The sequence below is a fragment of the Muscardinus avellanarius genome (genome assembly GCF_963383645.1).
Source record: "Muscardinus avellanarius genome assembly, chromosome: 14".
In the NCBI taxonomy this organism is placed as follows: Eukaryota; Metazoa; Chordata; class Mammalia; order Rodentia; family Gliridae; genus Muscardinus; species Muscardinus avellanarius.
In genome coordinates, this window is record NC_137800.1 from 75,150,574 (window position 1) to 75,176,622 (window position 26,049).

General features: G+C 43.9%; 1 protein-coding gene across 1 annotated transcript in view; it reads right to left on the minus strand.

Annotated features, from left to right (window-relative positions):
• KIF13A (kinesin family member 13A) overlaps nucleotides 1-26,049 on the minus strand; it is a gene marked incomplete at both ends in the record, with an annotated part of 250,691 nt that overhangs the window by 167,700 nt on the left and 56,942 nt on the right. Inside the window, one exon of the mRNA XM_080710284.1 lies at nucleotides 8,758-8,770. Within this exon, the coding sequence (XP_080566410.1) occupies nucleotides 8,758-8,770 (13 nt within the window). The remainder of the gene's footprint in view (nucleotides 1-8,757; nucleotides 8,771-26,049) is intronic.

Here is a 26,049-nt window from a genome sequence, read left to right on the forward strand (position 1 = left end):
TACCAAACAAAACAAACCAAAACCAACAACAAAAAACACACACAAAACAAACACATATGTACAAAAATGCACATGTTATATCTAAAACCATTTTAATACCTCTCACATTCTCTTCCAAGGCAAAAAGTAATTAATCTAGTTCTTATTATGTCATGATAATTTGATAAAAGCTTTGAATCTACACATCAGATTTTTGCAGTGAGCCAAAGCCTACTCTGTTTCAATTTTTCTTTATTAAACTCTTTCAAAGTAATCTCAAATGTTACTTCCTTATGAAAGCTTTAAGAACACTGCTATTTATTACTCTGAATTCTATACCTCTGTAACAAGACTTATATCTTCCTATCTACCTCTACGTACAGTATGTGTGTACGTGTGTGTATCTGCTTATATATGATTTCCTTTGTAATGCTACATTAATTCTTAAAGGACAGACTCTGGTTTTCCTAACATTTCACAAGTTCCCCAAACAAAAAGATTCTGAGAATTTACATTTTAGAGCACCTTCTGGTGAGTTACCTCTGAATCAATCTTGTAGGTATTTTCACGCATGATGGCTGTTTAAGATAACAGCCCAGACCAGTGAGTGCAAATCGCTGCCTATTATATAATGTTCAGCTCATAACGCAACTCAGTACAGGGAAGCTACTGCAACCAGTATCAACATGAGCTCCTAAGAGCTCCTCTCTCCCGTTAATAATACAGCTACCGTGTGGAGTGTTTATTCTGCGCAGGCACCACCCTAAGTGCTTTACAGTCTCACCCAGCTGGGAGCTTTCCTGGGCCAGAGACTACACTCATGCATTTCTTAGTTCCTTACAGGTGCAGGACACAGTAGATAGATGCTCAGTATTTGCTGAATTAAATAGAGAAAAGTGAAAAGGGAATTAACAAAAAAGAAAGAAAAGAAAAAGGCCCATGAGTAGAAGAGTTGCTACAGACCGATTAGTGCTGCTTCAAAAATATCAATGCGAAACACACTGCTTCCCAGAGCCTGAATACCCAATGGGAAGGGCTTCCCTGGGGAAGCGTCTGCTTTGTATGAAGGAGTGCCTCTCTCCCCGCTATACTGCGAGCATCCTCTCTTTAAACAAGTAAGCCACTGTTCACATCTGCAGACCCAGCTGCCACGAACAGCCTCTCTACCCCTATCTGCTTTGAAAATGGGGCCGGAGACCTCGGCAAACCCCCATTTCTCCAGGGTCAGGAACACTGCCTCATCAGCGGCCTGGTCTGTGGTTACTACTCGGCTTTGTCGACCTGCGAGACGACAATTAATATGAAAGACACGTTTTAAATTTGTTCGGACTTCACCACACGGTGTGAGGAGAAGGGAGTCAGACCCAAAGACAATGAAAGGACTCTTTCATGTCATGTGGGAACTTTCTGTTTAATGCCATGCCTCACTTCATGTCCCTTTTTTTTTTTTTTTTTTTTTTTTTTATCTCTTTTGCCTTGTATCAGAGATGTGAAGAATCGTTTCAAAATGAGGAGCTAACCTTGACTCATCCTGGAAAAAAAGCTGAACTTGAAGGGAAGCCCGGCACTGGAAGTGGTGTGCTTGTCTTCACTGTTACTGTCTGCATGGAAGCCACTCGGCCAGCACAAACTCCAGCCTGTATTTAAACATATCTGCTGTGAAACACACACAAGAGGTGCCAGAGCCATCACCCTCACCGCTGGTCAGTCCTGTTGACAGACCTACCGTCCTGCTTACACATCTGCCAAGTAACCACGTCTTCTTGCAGCATGATTAATCATTTCCTTAATCTAGGCCTATATTCACATCCAAAACAATGTCTTGGGTTACACAGTCAACACTGCCTGATTGTGAAGATGTCAACGCATCGCAAGGACTGAAAGCCAGCGGACAGCATCTGTTACACATCTACAAGGAATAAGGCATCTCCCCTGACCTCAGAAAACTCCCAGTTCATTGTGGGGGGCAACTACGCTTCCACAGGTATGACTCTGGAATTCCAGTCACCGGTTTAAGAGTGCAGAGAGAAAGCATCTCTTCAAAGAACTCATCTGTGCCTGCATTCATTTAAAGGATAAGTTTGAAAGCAGGAACTAGTTCTCTCAAGTCGCAGACCATGTTATAATAGCAGAGCTTCCATTTAACACATGTAAACTAAAGGCGCATAAGCAATCAAGTGCTAACTCAGCTTCACCTCTTTCAAAGACTCTCTGTTTCACATTTACTCTTTGTCGTTCTTTTCCAACATCCATTTCACTGCTGCTGACGGAAGGGGCAAGAGGTGTCCAAAGTGCATAATCTGTGGTATTTCTGGATCTTTCATGCCCTGGTCATCTCTCAAGATCCTAGATACTCAAATAATTTCTCCAACAGTACATTCAAAAGATAAAGTGGATATTTCCAAACAGAATATTCCTTCTTCAACAACAACAAAAAAATCAAAAGATAAGCTGCAAGTGTCTAGGCATGGACTGTATAATCCTGTCCAAGAAAAGAAAACTCAGCCACCTTGACATTATCTACTCTGAGAAATACCTGGATTTAATTCAGAACATCCAAAGGCCTCAACTACGTACCTACACCCCTGTTCCACCAGGCCCCATGATTCCAGCCACAGAGAGAGGAAAGATGAGCTGGCTCCAAAGCCCCAGGACCCCAGAGCTTAAAGGACCAGAGGCTGCCCAGGGGTTGCAAGTATCTGCTCTGAGACAGCTCACACTAGAAAGAGCAGACATTCACTCTGCTGGGGAGGACCCAGGCCAGGTGGGAATCCAGAGTCTGCCTGGTCTAGGAGGCTCTCAGTGATCTGAATAGGGGGATGGATCATTGCCGAGAGACAAGGGAGATGGAGATCTTTTTTCTCTTGGGGCCCATAATCCGTGCAACCTGATATCTGGCCAGCTCCATCCACAGGCATCCAGAGGCACAAAGTCATTAGTGGAAACATCTGGCTCTGGACAAATCCAGGCAGAAGGAATGCAGAGAAAGCTTGAGTCCCCAGATATTTGAAAGAAGAAACATACAGGGCTATATGTTTCTGAAGGTTTTTTTCTTTAATTAAAAAATAATAAAACATTGGAAAAATTTTAATGTGATTCAGAAGGACAGTGTGTGGTAGCTTATATTACTGTTCCAAATGACTCACTGCCCTCTCCATAAGAGGAATATGCATCCCTGCCCATTGCCACGTGAATGGCAGTACCTGGAGGAGGAGGAGGAAGAAGAGGAGGAGGAGGAGGAGGAAGGACAGCATAATTCCTAACCCTCCTGAAATCAGACTTGGCCAGGTAACTTGCTTTGGCCAATGCCATGCAAGCCAGGTGATGAATGCCAGTTCTGAGCAACAGCTTTACCCTCGGCCACCGTATGGTGCTCTCTCATTTCTCTTCCTCTGTCTCGGTATTAGCAAGCCCCAGATAGAGACTGTTCCTTCAGACTTGAACCCAGAGGGAAGCCACTTGGTCCACAGCGGCGTGCATAATCTCAGCTGGCACTTAACATTAGAGAGCTAACCTCTGTCATCTCAAGCCACTGAATGTTTATGGTCGTTACTGCTACATCACCAAGCATGAGCAGACCAACACAAAATGGTATTGTAAGAGGAACCTAGAGAGCCAGGTGTGGTGGTGCACGCTTGTAATCCCATACTTGGGCAGATGAAAAGGAGGACTGCAGGTTTGCCCAGCCTCGGCTACTCAGTGAGGCCCTATGAAACTTAGTGAGACCTTGTTTCAAAATAAATGATAAAAAACAAGCCAGGTGTGGTGGCGCATGCTTGTAATCCCAGCATTTGGGAGGCTGAGACAGGAGGATCATGTTTCATGGACAGCCTCAGCTATTTAGCGAGGCCCCTTGCAAATCAGTTATCTTTATTCAAAATAAAGAATAAAAAACAGGGCTGGGGGTGGAGCTGGGAGGTAGAATGCCCCTGGGTTTTATCCCCAGTAACACACACACACACACAAAGAGGAACCTGGAATGCTTTCTACCCTGTTTCTTAGTCACCTCTTTGTCTTACATCCTGCAGCCAGATGAACTTTTCTTGCACATACTTTGTGTGTGTGTGTGTGTGTGTGTGTGTGTGTGTGTGTGTGTGGTTCTGGGGGTGGAACCCAGGGACTTTTCTACCTCCAGGCTATACTCCCAGACCTATTTTATATTTTATTTGGAAACAGGGTCTCACGAAGTTGCTGAGAGCCTCACTAAGTAACTGAAGCTGGATCCTCCTGCCTCAGCCTCCCAAGCGTGGGGATTGCAGGCGTGCGCCACCACGCCCGGCTTCATGCATACTTCTGATCGTGTAACTTTTCTGCACAAGATCCCCAAGTGACCTTCACAGTCCGCCAGATTAAGGTTGGACTCCAAACTCCTCCATAAGCTGACCACTTTCTCGGCTTTTCATAGGTGACTTTTAATTTGATGTATCCTATACCCCAACCAGGTTACATAACTCAATTACTTTCTAATATATCAATGACTATCATGTTTCTGTTCCTACTACATTCTTATCCTAAATTTCTGCCCTTAGAAAGGCCTCCGGAAGCTTCACCTTTAGCCAGGAAGCCTTTCTTATTCACTCAGCACTGACTGAAAGGTTTATCATCACCCATCCGGCGTCATTCAGAATCCTCTACATACATGGTTACTCATCCTTGCCACACTGAGTTCTGGAAAGCGGAAACCACTAGTGTGAGCCCCACAAACTCTCACAACACTTTTCAGAGAGAGTTCTCATTTAATATGCGTGTTGTTAATGAATTTCAAGTGGATAAGTAAAAATGATGCCTAGGGAAACACAAACCAGGAGACATGGAGACATGGCACCTCTGGGTCTGTGCGGCTGTGTGCAGTACCCCAGGACCATACGGAAGGGCAGAGGCATCAAGGGCGACGGGAGGGGCTGCAGCATGGGACTGGGACAGGGACAAGCAAGAGCCCGAGGACAGGAGCTGACAAGTGCTCGGTCTCAGCCGCATGTTTGCTCTGAATTTGAGCTGTTCAGTAGGATGATAACACAAGCCATGCAAGTAATATAAAATGTTTCCAGACACAGTAAAAAGTAAAAAGGTAAAATAATTTTTTATTTTTTTGTGGTACTGGGGATGGAACCCAAGGGCATTCTATCTCTGAGCTACATATCCAATCTTATTTTTTATCCTTTATTTTAAAACAGGGTCTAAGTTGCAGAGGGCCTCACTAAGTAGCTGAGGCTGGCTGAGAACCTGTGATCCTCCTGTCTCAGCCTCCCAAGGACTGGGATTACAAGGGTGAGCCACCATGCCCGGCTAAAAGGGAAAATAATTCAAAATAATACATTTTATTTAACTCAATATATCTACAATGTTTATCTTATAGTCTCTTCCCCCTCTTGTATTAAGGGTTTTTTTGTTTTGTTTTGGTTTTTTTGCAGGTTTGGTGATGGAACCCAGAGGCATTTGACCTCCAAACTATATCCCCTGCCCTATTTTTTTTTTAATTCTTTATTTTGAAACCAGGTCTCACTGAGTTGCAGAGGGCCTCACTAAGTAGCTGAGGCTGTCCGCGAACCGCGATCCTTTGGTCTCAGCCTCCCGAATGCTGGGATTACAAACGTGCGCCACCACGCCCGGCTTGTATTAAGTTTTTAAGAACTGATTTTTTTTTTCTTTTGGTGGTGGTACTGGGGTTCCTGGAAGCCCTTCTACCTCCGGGCTACCACTCGCAGACCTATTTTATATTTTTTTATTTGGAAACAGGGTCTCCTAAACCAGCACGCGCGGCTGGCTTTGAACCTCCTGTCTCTGCCTCCCAAGCGTGGGGATTACAAGCGTGAGCCACCAGTCCTGCTGGAAACAGGGTCTCTTAAGCTAGCGAGGCTGGCCTTCGAACCTGCGCGATCCTCCTGTCTCCGCCTCCCAAGCTTGGGGATTACAAGCATGTGCCACCACGCCCGGCTAGAACTGATGTGTTTTTATACTTAAAAACCATCTCCATTTATAGCAGCCATGCACAGCCTACTCAAAAGCTGCACGTGGTTAAATGGCTTCGGTATGGAATAGTGCAGGTCTAAAATTTGTTTCCTCTTTTTTTTTTGGTACTGGGGATTGAACCTAGGAATGTTCTACCTCTGGATTAGGGCCTAACTCTACTTTATATTTATTCATTTTTTTACTTATTTTGAAACAAGGTCACAGTAAATTGCTACACTGGCCTCCAATCTGTGATCTTCCTGTATCAACCTCCCAAGTACTAGAATTACCGGCATGTGCCACCATACTCATATAGAATTTATTTCTCTTTGGAGCCCAATGCTTTGTTTTTAAAAATTCCCAGCAAAACAGAAGAGGCAGCAAAAAAATGAAGGTAGCCGTAGACTACCTCAATGATTTTACATTATACATGTATACAAATTATTCCCACCCTCCATCAGAATGTCAGAACTAGTTCTGACTCATGCAGTGGTTATGCCCTGCCTAGAATAATTATTTGTTAAATGATTTAAAAATGTTTGAGTTAGGAGTTTCACTATGGTGCCCAGGCTGGCCCCAATTTTCTGGTTCAAGCCATTCTCCTGTCACGGCCTTCCAAGAAACTAGGACCATGTATACACACTGCCATATCCAGCTAAAATTTCATTCTTATATAAGGATCACAAAAAAAATCTTTCCTTTTTCTGTTGTCAACATTTACTGTCATTTTAAATTTTACTCTATTGTACAAGTGATTTGAATTCAAGATGATCTTTATTCTTTTCAGATGTGCCTTATGTATTACACGTACATAAAATATGTATATTTTATATTTATTAAATATTTGAAAATACATTTTAATGTGACAATTTAGCATTCATTTTATTTTGAAAATTTCATGAATCTGTTTAGGAATCATCAATGAGATACTTTGCAAAATCAAGACTACAAACCACTAAGGTGTATACATGGTAAGAAGTTGCCAGAACATCCCTGTATATAAACCAATAGTGATTTTTTTTCAAAAATGTTTTGGTGCCTTTTTTAAACTTTAGTGCTTTTCTTTTACTCCATAGCCATATGTGGGATTGCTCAGTATTTCATTGCCTTTTTCTTTGGGAAAAGAAGTAAACATATTACAATACTGACAGTATGCTTTGAATCATCTAGGAACCCACAGCAAAAGAAAAAGAGGCACTCATATCTTCCAGTGGCAGAGAAACTCTTCAGGTTGTGAACTTTAGGGAGAATATTTACATCAACAATTACTCAGGGAGAACTTATACTGATCCCCCAAATTTGGCTAGGATGCCCACCATGCCATATACTTTCTATAACATTAGATATCCCTCTTCCTGTTCCTCTTCCTTCTCTTCCTCTTCCTCCTCTTTCTACTCCTCTTCCTCCTCCTCTTCTTTTTGTTTTTGTTTTGTGGTAATAAGAATTGAACTCTGGGGCTCTATTATTATTTTTTATTTGGGAACAGGATCTTCCAAAGTAGCTGAGGTTGGCCTTGAACCTGTAATCCTCCTATCTCAGCCTCCCAAGTACTGGGATTAGAGTCATGTGCCACCACACTCAATAATTTGTTCTCCTTACTAGATCTCTTGATGTTTGTTCAATGCATGCCTTCCTTGCTGAAGTGGGAACTCTTAGTGCCAAACACTAACACCATGATGTCTTCAACAATAACATGAAATAACATTTCCGTGGCTTTCCATAATCAAAGAGCTAAGTTGACTTTTTCTTCATAACCCCTGGGGAAAGAAATCCTTATCTATTCTGGATGCCACATGACACTCGACAGAGCTTAGATTCTGATCATACCATTTATGTGGGTTTGGCTTAATCCAGTCTCAGGAACCAGGATTATAATCAGCATCCTTAGCCAGGGGTTGGTCAAATTCCCTTTTAATTTTAGCACTAAGTATCCTCCTGATACTCAAAATGTTCACTAGTATAAACATCTACTTTTCATCATTCAGGCGTGGTCACTCAATCCCTTATTCTCACCCCCCAGACTCCCCATCTAATCTCTAACTTTCGAGCATCCATCTGGTAGAAGGACAGCTCTAACTGTGGACACTGCGATTGGCTAGGAACCGATGGAGCATACAGAGCTGACAGAGGGCTGAATCTCTAAGGGTGAAAAATCTTTCTAAAGATATTAACCATCCTTAGCAGGGCATAGAAAAGAAAGTTTGTCCAATCAGTAATCACTGTCAGACACTCTCATTCTGAGATATCCTTCCTTTTTCTAGGGTGATAATACTGTACAGTCCAGCCTCCCCACTCACTCCACCTGTGAACTATCGAGCACTGTTTCATCTTCTGATCCTCCTTTTATCTTCCACAAAATAGAGATAATAACCAGGGAGGCTCGTCTGAGAATCAGAGCATTCATTCTGAGAATGGAGTGTGTGAAAGTGCTCCCATAAACAGTGTCATCTTCATTTTATATTATTACCAACATGAGCTGTTTGTTCATGGTCTTAGCTTAATATCAGAATGCAATTTTCCCCTTTCCTAAGAGGACAGGTTTTCTTTTTTTTTTTTTTTTTTTTTTTTTGGTGGTACTGGGGTTCCTGGAAACCCTTCACCAGGCTACACTCCCAGACCTATTTTATATTTTTATTTGGTCTCTTAAGCCAGAGAGGCTGGCATTGAACCAGCGTGATCCTCCTGTCTCCGCCTCCCAAGCGTGGGGATTACAAGCGTGTACCACCACACCCGGCAGAGGTCAGGTTTTCTGCATGGGTTATTGCAATGAGTTAAAAATCCTAGATTTCTGCACACATTTCTTGCCCCATTCCACACCGAGGCGCTTACCTTGGGAGGCTTCCTTAATGGCAGAAAGAAGTAATTTCAGTGGCAGAACAGAGGGTTGTCAACGCAGCAGCCATATCAGAGGGAAACAAAGAGAGAGAAAGAGAAAAAAAAAAGGTAAATTCAGCACCTTGGTAAAAGGATCTGAAAGATACTCAACTTCATGAGCATCAAAAGCCCAACTCAAATACGTTCCTGCCCAACGTGATACACTTGTACATATGCTCAAAAACATAGTAGACACATGAATTTCTTTTTGTCCTTGCTTAATATGATAATAGATCCAGTCAGGCATTCAGAGATATTTTTAATGATTCTAAGAAATGGCAATGCAAGAGAACAAAGATAAAAGAAAGGCTACCATCACTATAGCATCTGACCAAATACTTTAAATCAATTTTCACATTTAAGGTTTTTTTTCTTAAAATGGTATTGACATGAATGCACGGTTTCCTTTGACAAATACATGTACTTTAGTCTCTATGAGAGTATTTCTCATTTATAAAGGTCTAAACCATTTACAAGGGCTGAATGGAAATTTAAAAGCAAGGTACGTTCTTTCCCCATCAGCAAACAAGCATACCCTTTTGGCCTGTTAATAACTCAGAAATGACCAGAGTTCAGAAAGCTCTGAAAAACATTTTTAAAGGAACCAAATACCAGGCTGACTTGCTTTGTAACTATTTTCTTCATGTGCAAAATGAAGCCGCTGAATATTGCTTTCTAAGGTATGTGATCCTATGACAGTTTCTGGACTCCCAATTCTTGATCAACCTCTGGTAGCATCAATTCATTCTCTGTAAAATTATTGTGAGCAAGAAATGAGGGATGTTTTTTCCCATGGCTTTAATCCTTCCTCACAGGGAACAGAATCATGGGGGCAAGAAAACAGATTTTCCAGGTGAGAAGGCAGGAGAATCAACAGGGACCAGCAAAAATAGCCTGACGCCTTTTTCCATCATTGTGTCCAACAATCCTCACAGAGCTCTCAAGACCCCTCAACAAAACCCAGAGCTCTGCAGCAGGGAGAGGAGGTTCCTGCATCCCACAGTTGGGTAGAACTCTCTATATACCTCCAAATATAGGAGGGAAAATCAGAAAAGTCCCATTCTGATGAAGATGAAACATACTTCTTGGAATTCCATGAATTAACTAAAAGAAACAGGACTTCATGCCTTCTCTCATTGCAAGCACAATGGGAATGTAATTGTTGTCTTCAGGGTTCTTTTTCTTCCTAGAATAACTGGTTATCAGGCCACTCTCAATGTACTTGTGCATCCACCCATTAAAACTAGATAAACATTTATAGATGTTATCATAAAAAGCACATGTGTTTCCAATTCTAAGAAAGTCATGAATTTCAATTCTATACACAAAGTTTGAGATTTCTGCCAAGAAATATTTCTTCAGTGGAACAGTGCTTTGGAAGACATCTGTTCTGAGCAGGTAGAACAATAAAAAAAACCTTTGTGCACCATGTTTTTGATGAAACCGTCTATCACTTTGCTGGCGCCATTTAACAAAGGAAAGAGACATCACTTGGGTTACCAAGTCAGTCGTGAAACAGCGTGCACCAAGTTAATAAAATACAGTCACCCCTGGGTAACCATGGGGAATTCATACCAATATTCACAGATGTTCAACTCCCTTACATAAAACAGTGCAGTATTTGCAAACAACATGTGCGCATCCTCCTAGATACATAAAATCACCCCTAGATTTCCCACTACAATGTGAACGCTATTTAAATAGTAGTTATGCTGAATTGTCTAGGGAATAATGACCAAAAAGTTTGTATCTGTTTAATATGGGCACATTCTTCCCCCCCCCCTTAATATTCCTGATTTGCAGGAGTTTGAATCTGAGGCTGTAAAACTCAAAGAGGTATGGAGGGCCGACTGTACCGCTTCCCATTCAAGCCATGATGAGCCACATAGCCCAGTGTGGGTGGGACAGGCTGACTGAACCCAGGCAGCTGTTCAGAGCTGCCATATGCATCTTACCCAGAGCCACTCAGAAACCATCACTAACGGCAAAGAATTTGTGCTGCTCTGTAGCCGGCAGAATATACTCCCTCCTTGGCTGTTTGATAATAAAATGATCCTTTCTTCACTGACACTCCAATAAGGTCTTTTATAATCTTCCCAGAAAGCCAATTCTATTTTAGCTGTTTAGAACTTTAAAAGTGTATTCCAACTCAGGCATGGTGCTGCACGCCTATAATCCCAGTACTTGGGAAGCTGACACAGTAAGATTGCAGGTTCAAGGACAGCCTTAGCAAGTAGTGAGACTCATCAACTTAGTATGACCCTGTTTCAAAATAAAAAATAAAATATGGGTGGGGGTGTAGCTTGGAGGGTAAAATGTCCCTGGGCTCAATCCCGAGTGTGACCCTGTCTTTGTCTCTGTCTCCGTGTCTCTGTATCTCTCTGTCTCTCTCTCACACACACACACAAAAAAAAACACGCACACACACGCACACACAAAGAGTATACTACTTTCACTTAGATATCAAAATATATGGGAATAGCAATAGAATTTTCTGCTACCTTTGCTTGTGTTCTGACCAAGGGCTTGTTATTCCAAATTAATGGAGACTAGGCAGCAGGGAAAACAGAAACCAAAGCCCATCTGCTTCTGCCCAAATCTACCAATCATTTAGTCTAGAACAAGGATTTTCACTAAGGGAAAGAAAGTCATTGTCTCACAACTGCGCTTGATTGGCTGGCAAACCTTCCCTGAGCTGTGAATTAGGGCACCTATGTCAACCTCACTCAGAACCATGGTTTACTGCCCAAATTCCCGGAGGCTGTATGCCATTTTTTGGTAACTGTGAAGAAATTTGTTTTCTAGTATGAATTGTACTGATATCATAATAAAATATAGTACGCTACCCTTTGGGAAGAATAAAAAACCTCACATTGTATTCAATGCAAAAACTAGAAGATTTTCTTTAGATATAGAATTGTAGCTAAACCATAAAAAATAATGTAAAGAGAGGCTATCAGGCTGAGACGGCTCCAGTGCTCTGAGCTTCTACACAGATAACACAAAACAAGCCCAGACGATCACAAGAAGCTAATGGAGCATTGGCTATACTGCCAGGAACCTTCCACCAGGACAATTTGAAGAAGGCAGTGGCTCCAACTTCAGCCAGTCAAATAATGTCTTTGCTCTGTTTCTCTCTTCACCCTGGAACAGCTTCCTGCTTTTGTGTGTGTGTGTGTGTGTTGTTGCTGTTGTTGTTGTTTTTTTAGTACCCAGGAGCATTCTATCTCTGAGCTACACCCCCAGCCCAATTTTTAAATTTTGAAAAAAGATCTGAGTTCCAAAGGGCCTCACTAAGTATCTGAGGCTGTCCGCGAACCGTGATCCTCTTGTCTCAGTCTCCCAAATGCTGGGATTACAAGCGTGCACCGCCACGCCCTGCCCCCTTGTTTTCTTCTGATGGAGCCCCAAACCACTTCCCATTTGGGGCTGCCCAATTTGTGAATCATTGTCTATAGAAATAGGCTCTTTAAATATTTTTTATACTTTATTGGTACATGGTCATTATATATTACAGTGTAATGCAAAGAGATACACAAATATGTGCACACCTCCCTTGGTATATTTCCTCCAAACCACACCAGGCTCCCCTCCCTCCCCCTCATACATGTTAGTGAGATTGGTAATGATACCTCCATATATGAATCATAGAAAAGAACAAAAAAAACCCAAAAAACCCAGAATAGCCAAAGTGATCTTGAGCAATAAGAGCCATGCAGGAGGTAGCACAATACCTGATTTCAAATTATCCTACAGAGCTCTAATAACAAAAAGCAGCATGGTACTGGGACAAAAACAGACACAGTGGTGTACAATAGAAAAGACAGAAGCAGCTCTTTAAAACTGTTAATGTGCCAAAGTTTAACAATGTGGGAAAGAATGAGATGCAAATGAATAATAGAAACACCTACTGGATTCCATACCATGAGTATTAAACAGGGTCATGTACTGCAGAGTAACACTGAAGCCAAAGACAGACCACTCGAGGATGGTGGTCCCATGCGATTACATTGCCTTGTAACACTGAAGCTGTCTAAGCTTGTCTAAGTCTACTCTCATGATGCTCAAACAACATTGAATTCACCCAACAATGCACCTTTAGGAACAAGGAATCTCAGAACATATACCCGTTGTTAAACGACGCATTCCTATGTAGAGCTTCAAGGTTGTGACCTTCTGTGGATTATATCAGTCAAAGCCATGTCCCTGTTGTTGAGATACCTGTGTGGCTCCATCGCAGAAGGAGCCAGTGTTTCTACTAAGCAAACACCCAGTGAATTAAAAAGAACATTCCTTCAACCAGACCTCGCTTACCCGGAGACACAGGCTTGACTGCCTGTTCCTTAGAAAAGAGCATTCCTTTGACGCTTGGTTAAAAGCGTGTTTACTCCTGACCAGCCTCCGCTGCCTGATCTCTCATTCACCGTCCAATTGTCCTCGGCTTTTACTCACGCAGACCTCTGTAAGTAGTAGGAGATTTTTGTGTGTGTTTCAAAGAAATAGACTGAACACAATTTGATATTGTAGAAGCCAGCGAGGTAAGGTAATGATGTTTCAAGGTCTCAGGATTTGGAGAAAAAATAAGGAGGTGCGGTTCTACACTGAGTATAGGTCTACGTTTGCAAAACTCTGAAGCTTCTCTTTGGTCCCAGGACAGGCAGGTTGAACCCATCGAGGTCACTCGTGCCTGGAGTATTTGCCGCACAACTCTTGCAGCTTACGTGCCTCAGTCCCTCCTCTGTCTCCCAGCGATGCTGGACCACTTCTGCCCACACTTTCGGGCCCATGGCTCAACTCTGTCAATTCCTCACCAATGGTGTGAGGCCAACCTGGTCACATGGCCTCCACCTACCCAGGATCCCCATGCCCAATGAAACAGTACCGCTGGCTGGCACAGATGAAGTTGAACAGCCTTCAGTAACTTTGCATTTGAGGGTCCCGTATCATACTACTTTCATAACCCTGTCTCCAAGCCGATGCTCTCAAATACTGCTCAGCACATTAGAAGAACTATGGAGAGCCAGGCGTGGTGGAGCACGCTTGTAATCCTCGTGCTTGGGAGGCTGAGACAGGAGGATCACATAGGTTCAAAGCCAGCCTCAGCTACTGAGTGAGGCTCTCAGCAACTTAGTGAGACCCTGTTTCCAAATAAAATATAAAAAATAGGTCTGAGAGTATAGCCTGGAGGTAGAAAGCCTCTGAGTTCCACCCCTAGTACCACCAAAAAAAAAAAAAAAAAAAAAAAAAGAACTCTGAAATAATTTTTTGCTTTAGCGAATTAAACATAATCTAGATGTGAGGATTTATTACATCACCATCACAATCCCTCAATTTTGGGGCAAGATTACCTGTATTCAGCAATAAAGACTCCAGAAGGGCTGAGAATGTAGCTCAGCGGAAGAACCAGCCCTGGGTTTGATCTTCATCAACAACAACAACAAAAATCCCTCCAAAAACAAAACAAAACCAAAAAGACTTCAGAGATTGCCAGACGACAGAATATTTCTGATGACTTCTTTAAAAATAGCATTTCTCTAGACCAGCATTTCACCCAGAGTGGAAGTTCAATGGGATTTCAACAAAGGTCAAGCCCCAAAAACCTTGCGGGGTTAACCGAATGGAGAAACGAGGAGTTCGGTGTAGGTTACTTCACGGCCCTCTACAGGCAGGGTCCACATGTTAATATATGCTGAGATCCCACTGTGTGTTCATCACATGCCTGCAACAGTAGCATATCCAAACTTATTTGGCCAGAGAATTCTTTGGGAAGAACATCTTGGAATATACTTTGGGAAACATTTATCACTGATGTGGACAGGACACACACACACACACACAACAAACACACACACTCACACAATGTTTTTCGTGAATGTAACAGGAGTTCAATTATTTGCCAAAAACATTTTTCACACTAAACATGCGTCAAATTTATTACAGAAGCAATAAAATCCTGACATAAAGTGATTAATAGCAGAGCAGTGTTAACAGTTTTCACTAGAGGCTTGTCTTCTTTTCTTTTCTTTATTTTGTGGCACTGGGGATTGAACCAGGGGCAGTCTACCTTGGAGTTACACCCCTAACCCCTTGAAACAGGGTCTTGCTAGGTTGATGACAGTTGCTGAAGCTGTTCTTGAACCTGTGATCCTCCTATCTCAGCCTCCCAAGTACTGAAATTACAGGTGTGCACCATACCTGGGTCACCAGAGGTGGAGTTTTTTTTTTGTTGTTGTTGTTTGTTTGTTTTGCGGTACTGAGGATGGAACCCAGGGGCGTTGTGCTTCTGAGCTACACCCCCAGCCTTATTTTTTAGTCTTTTTATTTTTGAAACAGGGTCTCACTGAGTTGCCAAAGGCCTCGCTAAGTAGCTGAGGCTGTCCGTGAACCGCAATCCTCCGGTCTCAGCCTCCCAAATGCTGGGATTACAAGTGTGCGCCACCACACCTGGCTACCAAAGGTTTTCTGATCAATTCAAGTTTTTAAAGTCATTTATTTTATTTTACTGTGGTACTGGGGATTGAGTCTAGATGCATTCTACCTCTGAGCTACACCACCAACCCTATTTTATTTTTATTTTGAAACAGGGTCTTGCTGGGTTGGTGAGAGTCTCACTACTTGCTAAGGCTGTCCTTGAATCTGCCATCCGCCTGCCTCAACCTCCCAAGTACTGGGATTACAAGGGTGCGCCACCATGCCTGGCAATTTCATTATTTTATAACTTTTAATGATGTGTGTGTGTGTGTGTGTGTGTGTGTGTGTGTGTTCCTAGGGATGCAACCCAGGAGCTTTTCTATCTCCAGGCTACACTCCCGACCTATTTTATATTTTATTTGGAAACAGGGTCTCACTAATTTGCTGAGAGCCTCACTAAGTAGCTGAGGCTGGCTTTGAACCTGTGCGATTAACCTGTCTCAGCCTCCCAGATACTGGGATTACAAGCATGTGCCACCATGCCTGACTACTCTTAATGATTTAAAAAGGTATAATAAACTGGGCATGGTGGTGCACACTTGCAATCCCAGCATTTGGGAGGCTGAGATAGGAGGACCGAGGTTTGCGGGCAGCTGGGATTACAAGCATATGTCACCATGCCTGACTCCTATTTTTTATTCTTAATTTAAAAGAGAGTCTCAATAAGTTGTGGAGGGCCTCACTAAGTAACCGAGGCTGGCTTTGAAACTGTGGTCTTCCTGTCTCAACCTCCCAAATACTGAAATTACAAGCATGCACCACCATGCCCAGCTAAAATAAGACTCAGGTTTTAATGGCACGGGACATATGATTTCCATTAACTATAGATTACAATAAAATGCACAGCTTGAGTTAAAGACATATGAATGTATTCACAACTATGAATTTAATATCATCATATTCCTGTGGCCCAGATGTGCATTTCTAAAATCCAAATTGGTTCACAAAGCAAATGGGCAGTTTTACAAATTATGTGATGTTTTATGTTATCATTCTCCATGGATGACACCTCTTCCTTTTTCCAAATCGAGGAGAGCAGCCCGTGAGTTGCTGGCCACATGGCTGCCCATAGCCGAGGGTCACGGGCCCAGTCAAGCACACAGGCAGGCAGGTCTCTGCGGAGATGCCTCATGGCTCTTGCTCTCAATCGCCATGGCTGCAATTCCCTGTTGAGCGAGCCAAGCAGGAACTCATGCTAGGTTAACCAAGACACAATTAAGCAGAGAAAACAGGGCTCCTGTGTGATCACACGATGAGGCCTTCCAAATACTGCAGCGTGGCACACGGGGCCCGGATTGGAAATTCAAGAAGGAAGCACCTCTGTGGTCATTCTCACAATCAAATGCGCACTGGCATCGTTCTCAGGATAAAATATAGCCTCTTCTGTCTACTACCACCAAGGACTTGTGTCCAGTAAACATGCCTTTTCGCTCTCTGGTTTTATTTCCAAGATTTATTTTCCACATTTGTGTGATTTTGTGTAATACTATACATAATATCATGTAACAACATAATGTATCGAATAATAATAACAGTAATGTAGGATTATATAACAACAGTAGATTTGACTTTTCTACATTAGAACCAGATAGCATGCTCTATGTAACAGTGTCTCTAAAGCATGAATCCTGGGGGCCTGGTGGCGCACGCTTGTAATCCCAGCATTTGGGAGGCCGAGACAGGAGGATTGTGCAGGTTTGAAGCCAGCCTCAGCTACTTAGCGAGGCCCTTTGCAACTCAGTGAGACCCTTGTTTCAAAATAAAGATAAAAAATAGGGCTGGCGTTGTCGCTCAGAGGTAGAATGCCCCTGGGTTCCATCCCCAGTACCACAAAAAAGAAAAAACAAAAGCATGAATCCTTAGGTACTAGTTGAGACCCACAAATGGCTCTGTGTGTGTGTGTGTGTGTGTGTGTGTGTGTGAGAGAGAGAGAGAGAGAGAGGGGGGGGGGACTGGGGATTGAACCCAGGGGTGTTCTAGTTCTACCTTTTACCTATACCTCTAGTCCTATTTTATTTTTTTTAATTTTGAAATAGGATCTTGCTCAGTTGCTTAGACTGTCCTCCAACCTTCGCTCTTCCTGTTTCAGCCTCCCAAGTACTGGGATGCCACCACACCTGGCTCAAAACCAGCCTTTTATGAGAGCCAGTCCAACACAGTGGTCATAAGCATGGGGACAAAAGCCAGACTGCCCTGCTGACTCTCCTGTCTCACTGTTTTGTAGCCCTGTGACCTGGGACATGGTTTTCAAACCCTCCACACCTGAGGTCCCCATCTGTCTCACACAGTATAATAAGTGAATTAACACACTACCAGCATTTGAAAGGGCAGTGGGGTATTGGACGTGTTACAATATCCTCTTGCCTTCAGCCATTTATTTTGCCTACAAATGCATTCTCTCCATCTGCCATAGACACACCTGCTGTTGCTGATGCCAGGTGCTTATGGACTTTGATAGCCTGCAGGATCGGCCACCCCGAGGACCCAGGAACCAAGAGAACGCCTGACTCAGCAGCCTGTTTCTCGATGAAGCACCTGTGCAGATCCATCTAGCTTCAAAGTCACATTGAGTCAAATCACCAAGGCAGGAAATCATGTCTACCACAAGTGAGATGTAAGAAGGACTGAAGTATAGACCGGGGGATATTTCTCATCCCATCACCAATACCAACCCCAGAACTGCAAACGGGTCTGCCCATGATACTGGTGGCCATGTTATTATCTAGGCGAGGAAGTACAAAATAAAACATGCTTTCACTGTGAACAGCAAAATATGAACGGAAACAATTAGATTTGGAATCTAGAGGTACTGAGAAGCATGTTAGGAGGGACACAAAGGTCCACTTTAAATTATACCCAGCCACAGTGCAGGAAAAAAAAATGAATGGGTACATAACACAGGGAATCCTCACAATGACATGATCTCTCTGCGATGCCTGTCGCCTTCTCAGGGCAAAACTCACCAGGAATATTTGAGATCAACTTAGGAGTGTTTAGGGTTACGAAGAGAAGGTTGCAATCTTCTCTTCCTGTGCGACTACAAACCCCATAGGCCAACTGCTATGTCTAAATCATTTTCTATTACTTCCATACCACTTATGAGGGAGTTAAAAGCAAACAATTATTTTACCCCATTGGGAAACTCATGACAGGGACCCAGTGCAAGCATAATGATGGAATTCTTCAGAATCTGCATGGTCCCCTAAAAGCTACATAGGAGACCTATCATTTGTGCAAGATATTTAGAGATTCGCAACAGGCGAAACAAAGTAAATCGACAGGTAAATAAATTCTTTAGTCTCAATGAATCTGAGGTAGAATCTAGAGTCATTATACTTAGCAGCTTCTCCACCCAACCCAACCCTACGTGTTACCTGAAAACAGGCCATACCAGGGCTGAATCTGCGACTTGTTCTCCCTTTCAAAAGGCCTCAAGAGCCGGGCGTGGTGGCGCAGGCTTGTAATCTCAGGGCTTGGGAGACTGAGACAGGAGGATTGCAGGTTTGTGGCAGCCTCGGCTACTTTGTGAGGCCCTCTGCAACTTAGCAGACTTGTGCACACAACTTAGCTGGTGCACACTGTCCTTGGTCTTCTGTCTCTGAAGAGGAGGGGGCGTGCAGATGGAAGCATGTTAGTGAGCCTGTTCCACATCACACTGGGTTCTCCACGCCTGATCTTACCCACCAGTGCTCGCCAGAACATGAGGAGCAAAGAGCCCACAAGACCAAATAAATGGCGGAGCTACCGTGAAAACCCAGCTCGCGATCCCGTGAGTGCACGAGTGTTTCCATTATCTCAGAGCCAATCTGACACCCAGAATGGTCTTGGTAAAATACACTTCCTATCATTCCCCTGACTTAAAACCCTGTAACAACCAGAGAGCCTTCCACAACCAAATTCCTGACTGTGTCCACGGGATACGGCCAGTGCTGCACCCCTAGCTAGCTCCTTCCCACACACCAACTCACACACCTCTCTCCTCCCCTGCAGCCCTCTACTAAGCTCTCTGTCGGGGGTACCCCCGCACTCCCCTGCTGGCTCTCTCTGCCCCATCTTGAATCTCCCTGGGATATGAGACCACCGCTAGTGGTTTCCCCAGGGAACCTTCTGCACTCTGTTGGGGTTGTACATTTCTTCTTGTTCACTGTAAGGGAGCCATGCCAGGGAAATGGCCGGGTCGGCCTCACCCAATTTCATCTATCCCATAGAGGTCTCACTAAGAGTGCCCCACAGGCAGACGCTCTCACCCTGGCTTCTCTCCTGACGCGTCTGGCTCAGCACTCGGTGCGCAGGAGAGGATAAATGTTTACAGAATAAATAAACACGTGCATAAAGAGAATCTCAGAGCTGCCTACTGAAAGAATGTAGACATCCCACATGGCCATTTATGACAATTTGGACTGGAAGGGCAGCCTATGTTTATATAAATAACTAGGTACACTTACTTTACCATGACAGAAAAGTGACATGCTTTATTTTGGTTAACCACCAATTTGAAAGTTTTTGAATAAAGATGTGTTTACCAGCTTGTTCTCTGGATTACTCAAAGCTCTTAAAGTAGCAGGTGTTGTGTGGGGAAGCCAATCCCCAGTCCAGGCTTCAGTGAGTATGTGCATCTGATGAAGTGAACAGACCTATGCAGTCTGGGGTTGCCTTCCTGCAGGGGAGAGGGACCCCGCAGAGCAGCCAGCATCCCACCCACATCTGCACAGAGCACTCCCGCCCAGGCAGAGCCTCCCAGAGCGGAGCACCCTCTACCCCGCCTGCAGCCTCCTGTCTGCTGTCACTCCGCTCTACTTCTTCATGGCACCTGTCAGCATTTTCAAACCATCTCATTTGTTTATTTACTTTCCCAACTGCAGATCTTCCCTGGACCCTACAGTTAGAAGATTTCTGGACGCAGAAGTCTTGTCTATCTTGTTCCCTGTTACATTCCCAGTGTGGAAAAAATTGCATGAAAGTTACCTAATAAACATCTGGTGGATGGATGGACGGACGGACGGATGGAATCATTGGCTCTTATCATCCAGTTACTAGTAACACACCTGGGATGACGGTAATGTTTCCCTGAATACTCTGCTCTTTGGGCTGTGTTTGGAGACCAAGCCAACACACATGCAGTGCTGTCTCTTTACAAATGCTCTACCAGGGCTTGGTGTGGTGGGTGGTGCAGGCCTTTAATCCTACCAGGGCTTGGTGTGGTGGCGCAGGCCTTTAATCCTACCAGGGCTTGGTGTGGTGGCGCAGGCCTTTAATCCTAGGGCCTGGGAGGCTGGGACAGTAGAGGCCAGCGAAGACCTTCAGCAAATGCTTTATCAGAGAAAACAGCAAAGACATTCAAACAGGAAGAAAAGAGCATCACATGTGGCCTGACAACAAAATCCTCCCCAGAAGTTGGAATGCTTGGGCAGTCCTGCCCAACAGAGCATGCTAATGTTGCCAAAATAATGCTGCTGGAGAATTTCAAGTTATGCTAATGAGTCATACTTGGTTTAGAAAATAAGACTGCAGGTTACAAATTTCCAACGGGCTCATACAGGTTTCACACGGTGCTAAGAAGAGAAATCACTCCTTTTCCCCCCAAACCTTAACCCTCCAGGATCTAGAAGTAAGAAAGCCTCTGACCACCAGAAATAAATGTTCTATAGCCTGGGGGCAGCCGTGGCTCCAATCTTAATGCACACAGTTGCTGCTTCACCTGCTGATTTCACCTGCCCTGTCATCTAGTCTTCCAGCGCACAGGACACACAGGATGGCCAAGGTGGCCGCCGACAGCCTGGTCCTCACAGGAGGTGGAAGCCTGGAGCAGCCCAGGCTGCTGCAGCCTCTGGCCTCTGCTTACAGCAGAGAGAAAAACATGGCAAAATGGTTAAGCACTAACATTTGAAGGGCAAGCTCAGAAAATTAACTTATTTTGGAATACTTACAGGCAGGGAAATGCGCACAGCAGGTAGAAATGGAAAAGAATTATTGGAGTAGTAATTATTCTAGATAAAGATGCTAGATGCTTGGGAGGTGAACTTCAAGGTATTTTACTTGCTAAGTTGCTGACGCTAGCTTTGAACCTGTGATCCTCTGTCTCAGTCCTTCGAGTATTAGGATTACAGGTGTACTCTACCACACCCAGATATGCTAGACAAATTTCAGTTGTTCAGAATTGAGGTTCTTTGGCTTCTATTTTAGTATTTTGATGGGTACACGTAGTTTTCATTTCAGTCTCAGTCACTATTACAGGCTCGTGGACAAGAGAAGGTGGAGTGACCGGCAAAAGAACAAATGCCCCAACAAGATGCAAAATGAAAAGGTTCAATTGAATGTTCCCATGTGAGCAGGCTTCAAAACTGTCATGACATGTCCTTAAAAACAAGGACAGAAGCCGGGCGTGGTGGTGCACACTTGTAATCCCTGAGCTTGGGAGGCTGAGACAGGAGAATCACAAAGGTTCAAAGCCAGCCTCAGCTACTTAGTGAGACCTTGTTTCCAAATAAAATATAAAATAGGGCTGGGAGTATAGCCTGGAGGTAGAAAGCCTCTGGGTTCCACCCCCAGTACCACCAAAAAAATAAAAAAAAGACAGAAAGATAGGCCAGTGTTCCCCAGAACGTGTTGTGTGTGTGTGTGTGTGTGTGTGTGTGTGTGTGTGTGTGTGTTAGTTACTGGGGATGGAACCCTTCTCTAGGCTACCATCCCAGATCTATTTTATATTTTTATTTGGAAACAGGGTCTCTTAAGCCAGAGAGGCTGGCTTCAAACCTGTGCGATCCTCCTGTCTCCGCCTCCCAAGCGGGGATTACAAGCGTGCGCCACCACGCCCGGCTATAGAGCCATTTTAAACATTAATATCCAATTCAAGGCAACACTATTCAAGGAGAGCCGAAAAAACTCTCAAGTTCTAATAACCAGCCAACGTAGGAAAATATACTCGTGGTCTCTCCCTGTGAAGAGGGAAAAACAGACTCAGAGCCCTACTTTTAAAAATGTCAGAGGGCCGTAACAATGATGCGAGTAACCCGAGTGCAATCTTTCCAGCAGATTTCTTTTTTCTGAATTAAAAAAAAAAATAAAAGCCGCCAGCTAAGCTTTTTATTGGTGCTCTGGTCATTTCCATGAGGGTATTTTAGAAAGAAACAATGGGTGTGCCCCTCAGCCACTCCCTCGGTGAGGACAATGGGACAGAACGTCTGCCAATAACTGATGAGAACTGAGGAGGGTGCAGCGGGGAAGCCCAGCGAGGAAGCCCTGTCTTCCCGGGCTCCCAGGGCCAGCCTCTGCTGGACGAGCCATTTGGGGTTCCTAGCTGGCCCCGAGCTACCTAGAGCTTAAAAATAAATAAGCAGTCTCATAAGGAACGATTACAAGCAAAGCCTTATCCACCCAGTTTTGCAGAAAACAGGACTTTATTTCCAGAAGTCAGGGCAGAAGCTAAGAGAAAGTCAAACCAGAGCATCCACTAGAAGGTCTCTAGAAATGGAGAAGTGCAGCGTTTCCGCCAATGAAAGGGAATTGTTTGGGAATTCCCATCTCTGACTCAAGGGACTGGGCCGTAAGAGCCAACTCCCTTGCTGCTTTAAATGCAAGAAGACTTGCAGAATTCGGGGTCCATATTGTTTTGCAAAAACTAATGAAAAGAACCAACTTGGAGAATGGACATGTAAACTGTGATGCGGGGTATATATATGAATGTAAGACTCCCCGCGGTGGGAGAACAGGAGCTACAGGTCTATACACCAAATGGGGATCAATCTCAAAAGCTCAATGTTGAAAGAAGGAAGCAGGTCCCTGAATAATGTATTTGTACGTATGATTCCATTTATGTAAGTTTCCAATTTTTAAGTGAGGTCAAAACTAAAAATAAATTGCTTGGAGATTCATGGCTAAATGTAAAACTCTTCTAAGGAAAACAATAAAGGAACAATGAACACAAAAGTCAGGCAAGAGAGGAGGATGGGGGTGGGCAAGTGATGTTGTCCACCTCTCTTCCCTAAAGTATGGGTCTGTTCCTTCAGCGGGGTGAAGATGTGGTGTTTGTTTTCACTGGGGTGTGTGTGTGTGTGTGCGTGTGTGTGTGTGTGTGTGTGTGTGTTTTACTGGGTACTGGGGATTGAACTCAGGGGCATTCTGCCTCCAAGTTACACCTCCAGCCCTGTTCTATTTTTTATTTGGAATCAGAGGCTCGCCAAGTTGCCGAGAGCCTCGCTAAGGTGCGGAGGTTGGCTTCAAACCTTCCATCCTCCTGTCTCAGTCTCCCAAGTACTGTGATTACAGATATGTACCACTATGTCTGGCTTCATCAAGTCTTTAAAAAAAAAAAAAAGAAATTCAAACAAGGCACAGTTGCACATATCTGAAAGCCCAGTACTTGGGAGGCTGAGATAGGAGGATCAGAGGTTTAAAGCTAGCCTCAGCAACTTATCAAGACCCTGTTCTAAAACAAAAAAAAAATTAAAAGGGCTGGGTACAGTTTAGAGGTACAATGCCCTGTGTTCAATTCCCAGTACCAAGAAAGGAAGGAAGGAAGGAAGGAAATAGTGAATGGGTCCACGAGACTTCAGTCAGAAGGGATGCATCAACCCAGGCAAGGTTGAGATGCCCCTGGAAGTCAGTAAGTTTTCCTAATTAAACAGGAAATTCCACCCTAGCTCTCCTGTTCAAAAGACCTGGCGGTTACCAGAAGACAAATCCCTGTGTTTTTAGTGGTTGGGAGTTTTTCATGGGTGTGGAGAGACAGCAGATGGAGACCAGGGAGACCCTCCTCACAGTCGCTGCGTAAGGAGCACATGATGAGAAGGAGCACACAGGCAGCTGACCAAACTCCTCCGCACGCTGTCCTGAGGACCACGGGCACGCACTTCAACCCCTTCCCAGCACCTCTAACCCAGTCACCAGGAGTTCCCATTACCCCAGATATCACCGAGGACTCAACCGCAACCATCTTTCCCTGAGATTCATGCAGCTTAGCACCAGGAGAGTGGTCCACACAGGAAGCTCTCTGGGTCAGGCCCGAGTCTCCAGCCTGTGCAGCACTGCCCCCTGCGATATCTGAAGGTACTCAGAAATCTTTTAGCTTGAGATATGATTCTACAATTTAAAAGTAATTTTTATTTAAAACTTTAAAAAAAGAAACCTCAGAATCACGGAATTAATGCAAGTTAAAACTGTAAGATACGATGGGTGAGATGATAATTACACCTCTGAGAAGTGATTTATGAGCATGCTTAGAAAAATCACATGCACAGGACCCAGCAAGACCCATTCTTGATTTGGAATGTTCTCCTGTAAATTGGGGATTTTTCTTAACAACCTCTAATCTTAAGTTGCTAGGGGCTCATACTTACTTACCTGCCTGCCTACCTTCCTTCCTTCCTTCCCTCCTTCCCTCTCTCCTTCCCTCCTTCCTTCCTTCCATCCATCCATCCTTCTTTCTTTCTTTTGGATTGATCCCAGGGGTATTTTACCTCCAAGCTGCAGCCCAGTCCTTTTTGTTTTTGTTTTGAAGCATGGTCTTGCTAAGTTGCTGAGGGTCTCACTAAATTGCTGGGGCTGGCCTCGAACCTGCAATCCTCCTGTTTTAGACTCCCAAGTCCTGGGATTATAGGCGTGTACCACCACGCCAGCCCACATGATGCTTTCAATGCTGTTATTTGAAAGTTCAATGCATTAGTGTGCTTCATGTCCCCTCTGTTTTGATTTAAAAGCTGAAGTTTCTTACTTAGATTAATTAATAAAAGCATGCTCACAAGTACAAGTACAATCCAGAACTTTTTTTTATTTACTTACTCAAATAACAATGACTTGGCAGGTAAAATATAATACTTATAAATAATAAATAAATACCATTTCTACTAAAGGTAGCCCCTCTCCAGTAAAGCTTGCACTGATGGTGGATTCACTGTTCTTTTTTGCCCAGCTCTTCTTCACAAACACAAGAGGACAGGGCAGAAGGGTATAAGCTAAGAAGCAGCACGTGAGCACAGGCATAAGATAGAAGGGGGGAAACAAACCCAAAGGAAGGCCGCTAAGAAGCAAAGTCCCCTTCCTGGTGCAAATAGAAACATTTAGCACAATTATTACACACCCGATGCACAGTTTTTTCTCTTATTCCTGGTTGAAGGTGGAAAGGAAATGCAAGCTTACCCGGTTCTGAAGTGACAGCGTCGAATGCCCACGGTTCGGGTCACTGATTCTCCCTGCACTTTTAGTCAGAGAGTATTCAAGAAGAGGACAAAGGGTCAGTGGACGGACGCCTAAGAAAATTTATTACCTTCCTATACAAGCTCCACATCTGCTTCAAATTAAAGCCACTTTTCCCTCCAAACATACCGAGAGAGGGAGGTGGGAGTGGGGGGAGAAAAAGGTCAATGAATGCTTCAAATCCATTCTTCAGGCATCTAGGAAAACAATATCCAAGGTGGAGAGGCCAACTAATGAGAAAGCCCAGAGCAAGTGCATGCATGGAGACGAGGATGACCTCTGGGACACAGGCCGACGTCAGAACTAAAGGGCTCACTGGTGAGTTTGATGTCCAGTGAGCAATGAGAAAATCCAGGTTTGTCACCTGAACGAGAAGCATAGGTTTACCTTTTACTAAAATGGAAAGACTGTGGGAAGAGCTGGTTTGTGGATGGAAGCCGTTTTTTTTTTTTTTTTTTTTTTTTTTTTCAGTACTGGGGATGGAACCCAGGGGCATTCTACCTCCAAGCTACACCCCCCAGCCCTATGTTTTTATTCTTTATTTTGAAACAGGGTCTCACTGAGTTGCAAAGGGCCTCACTAAGC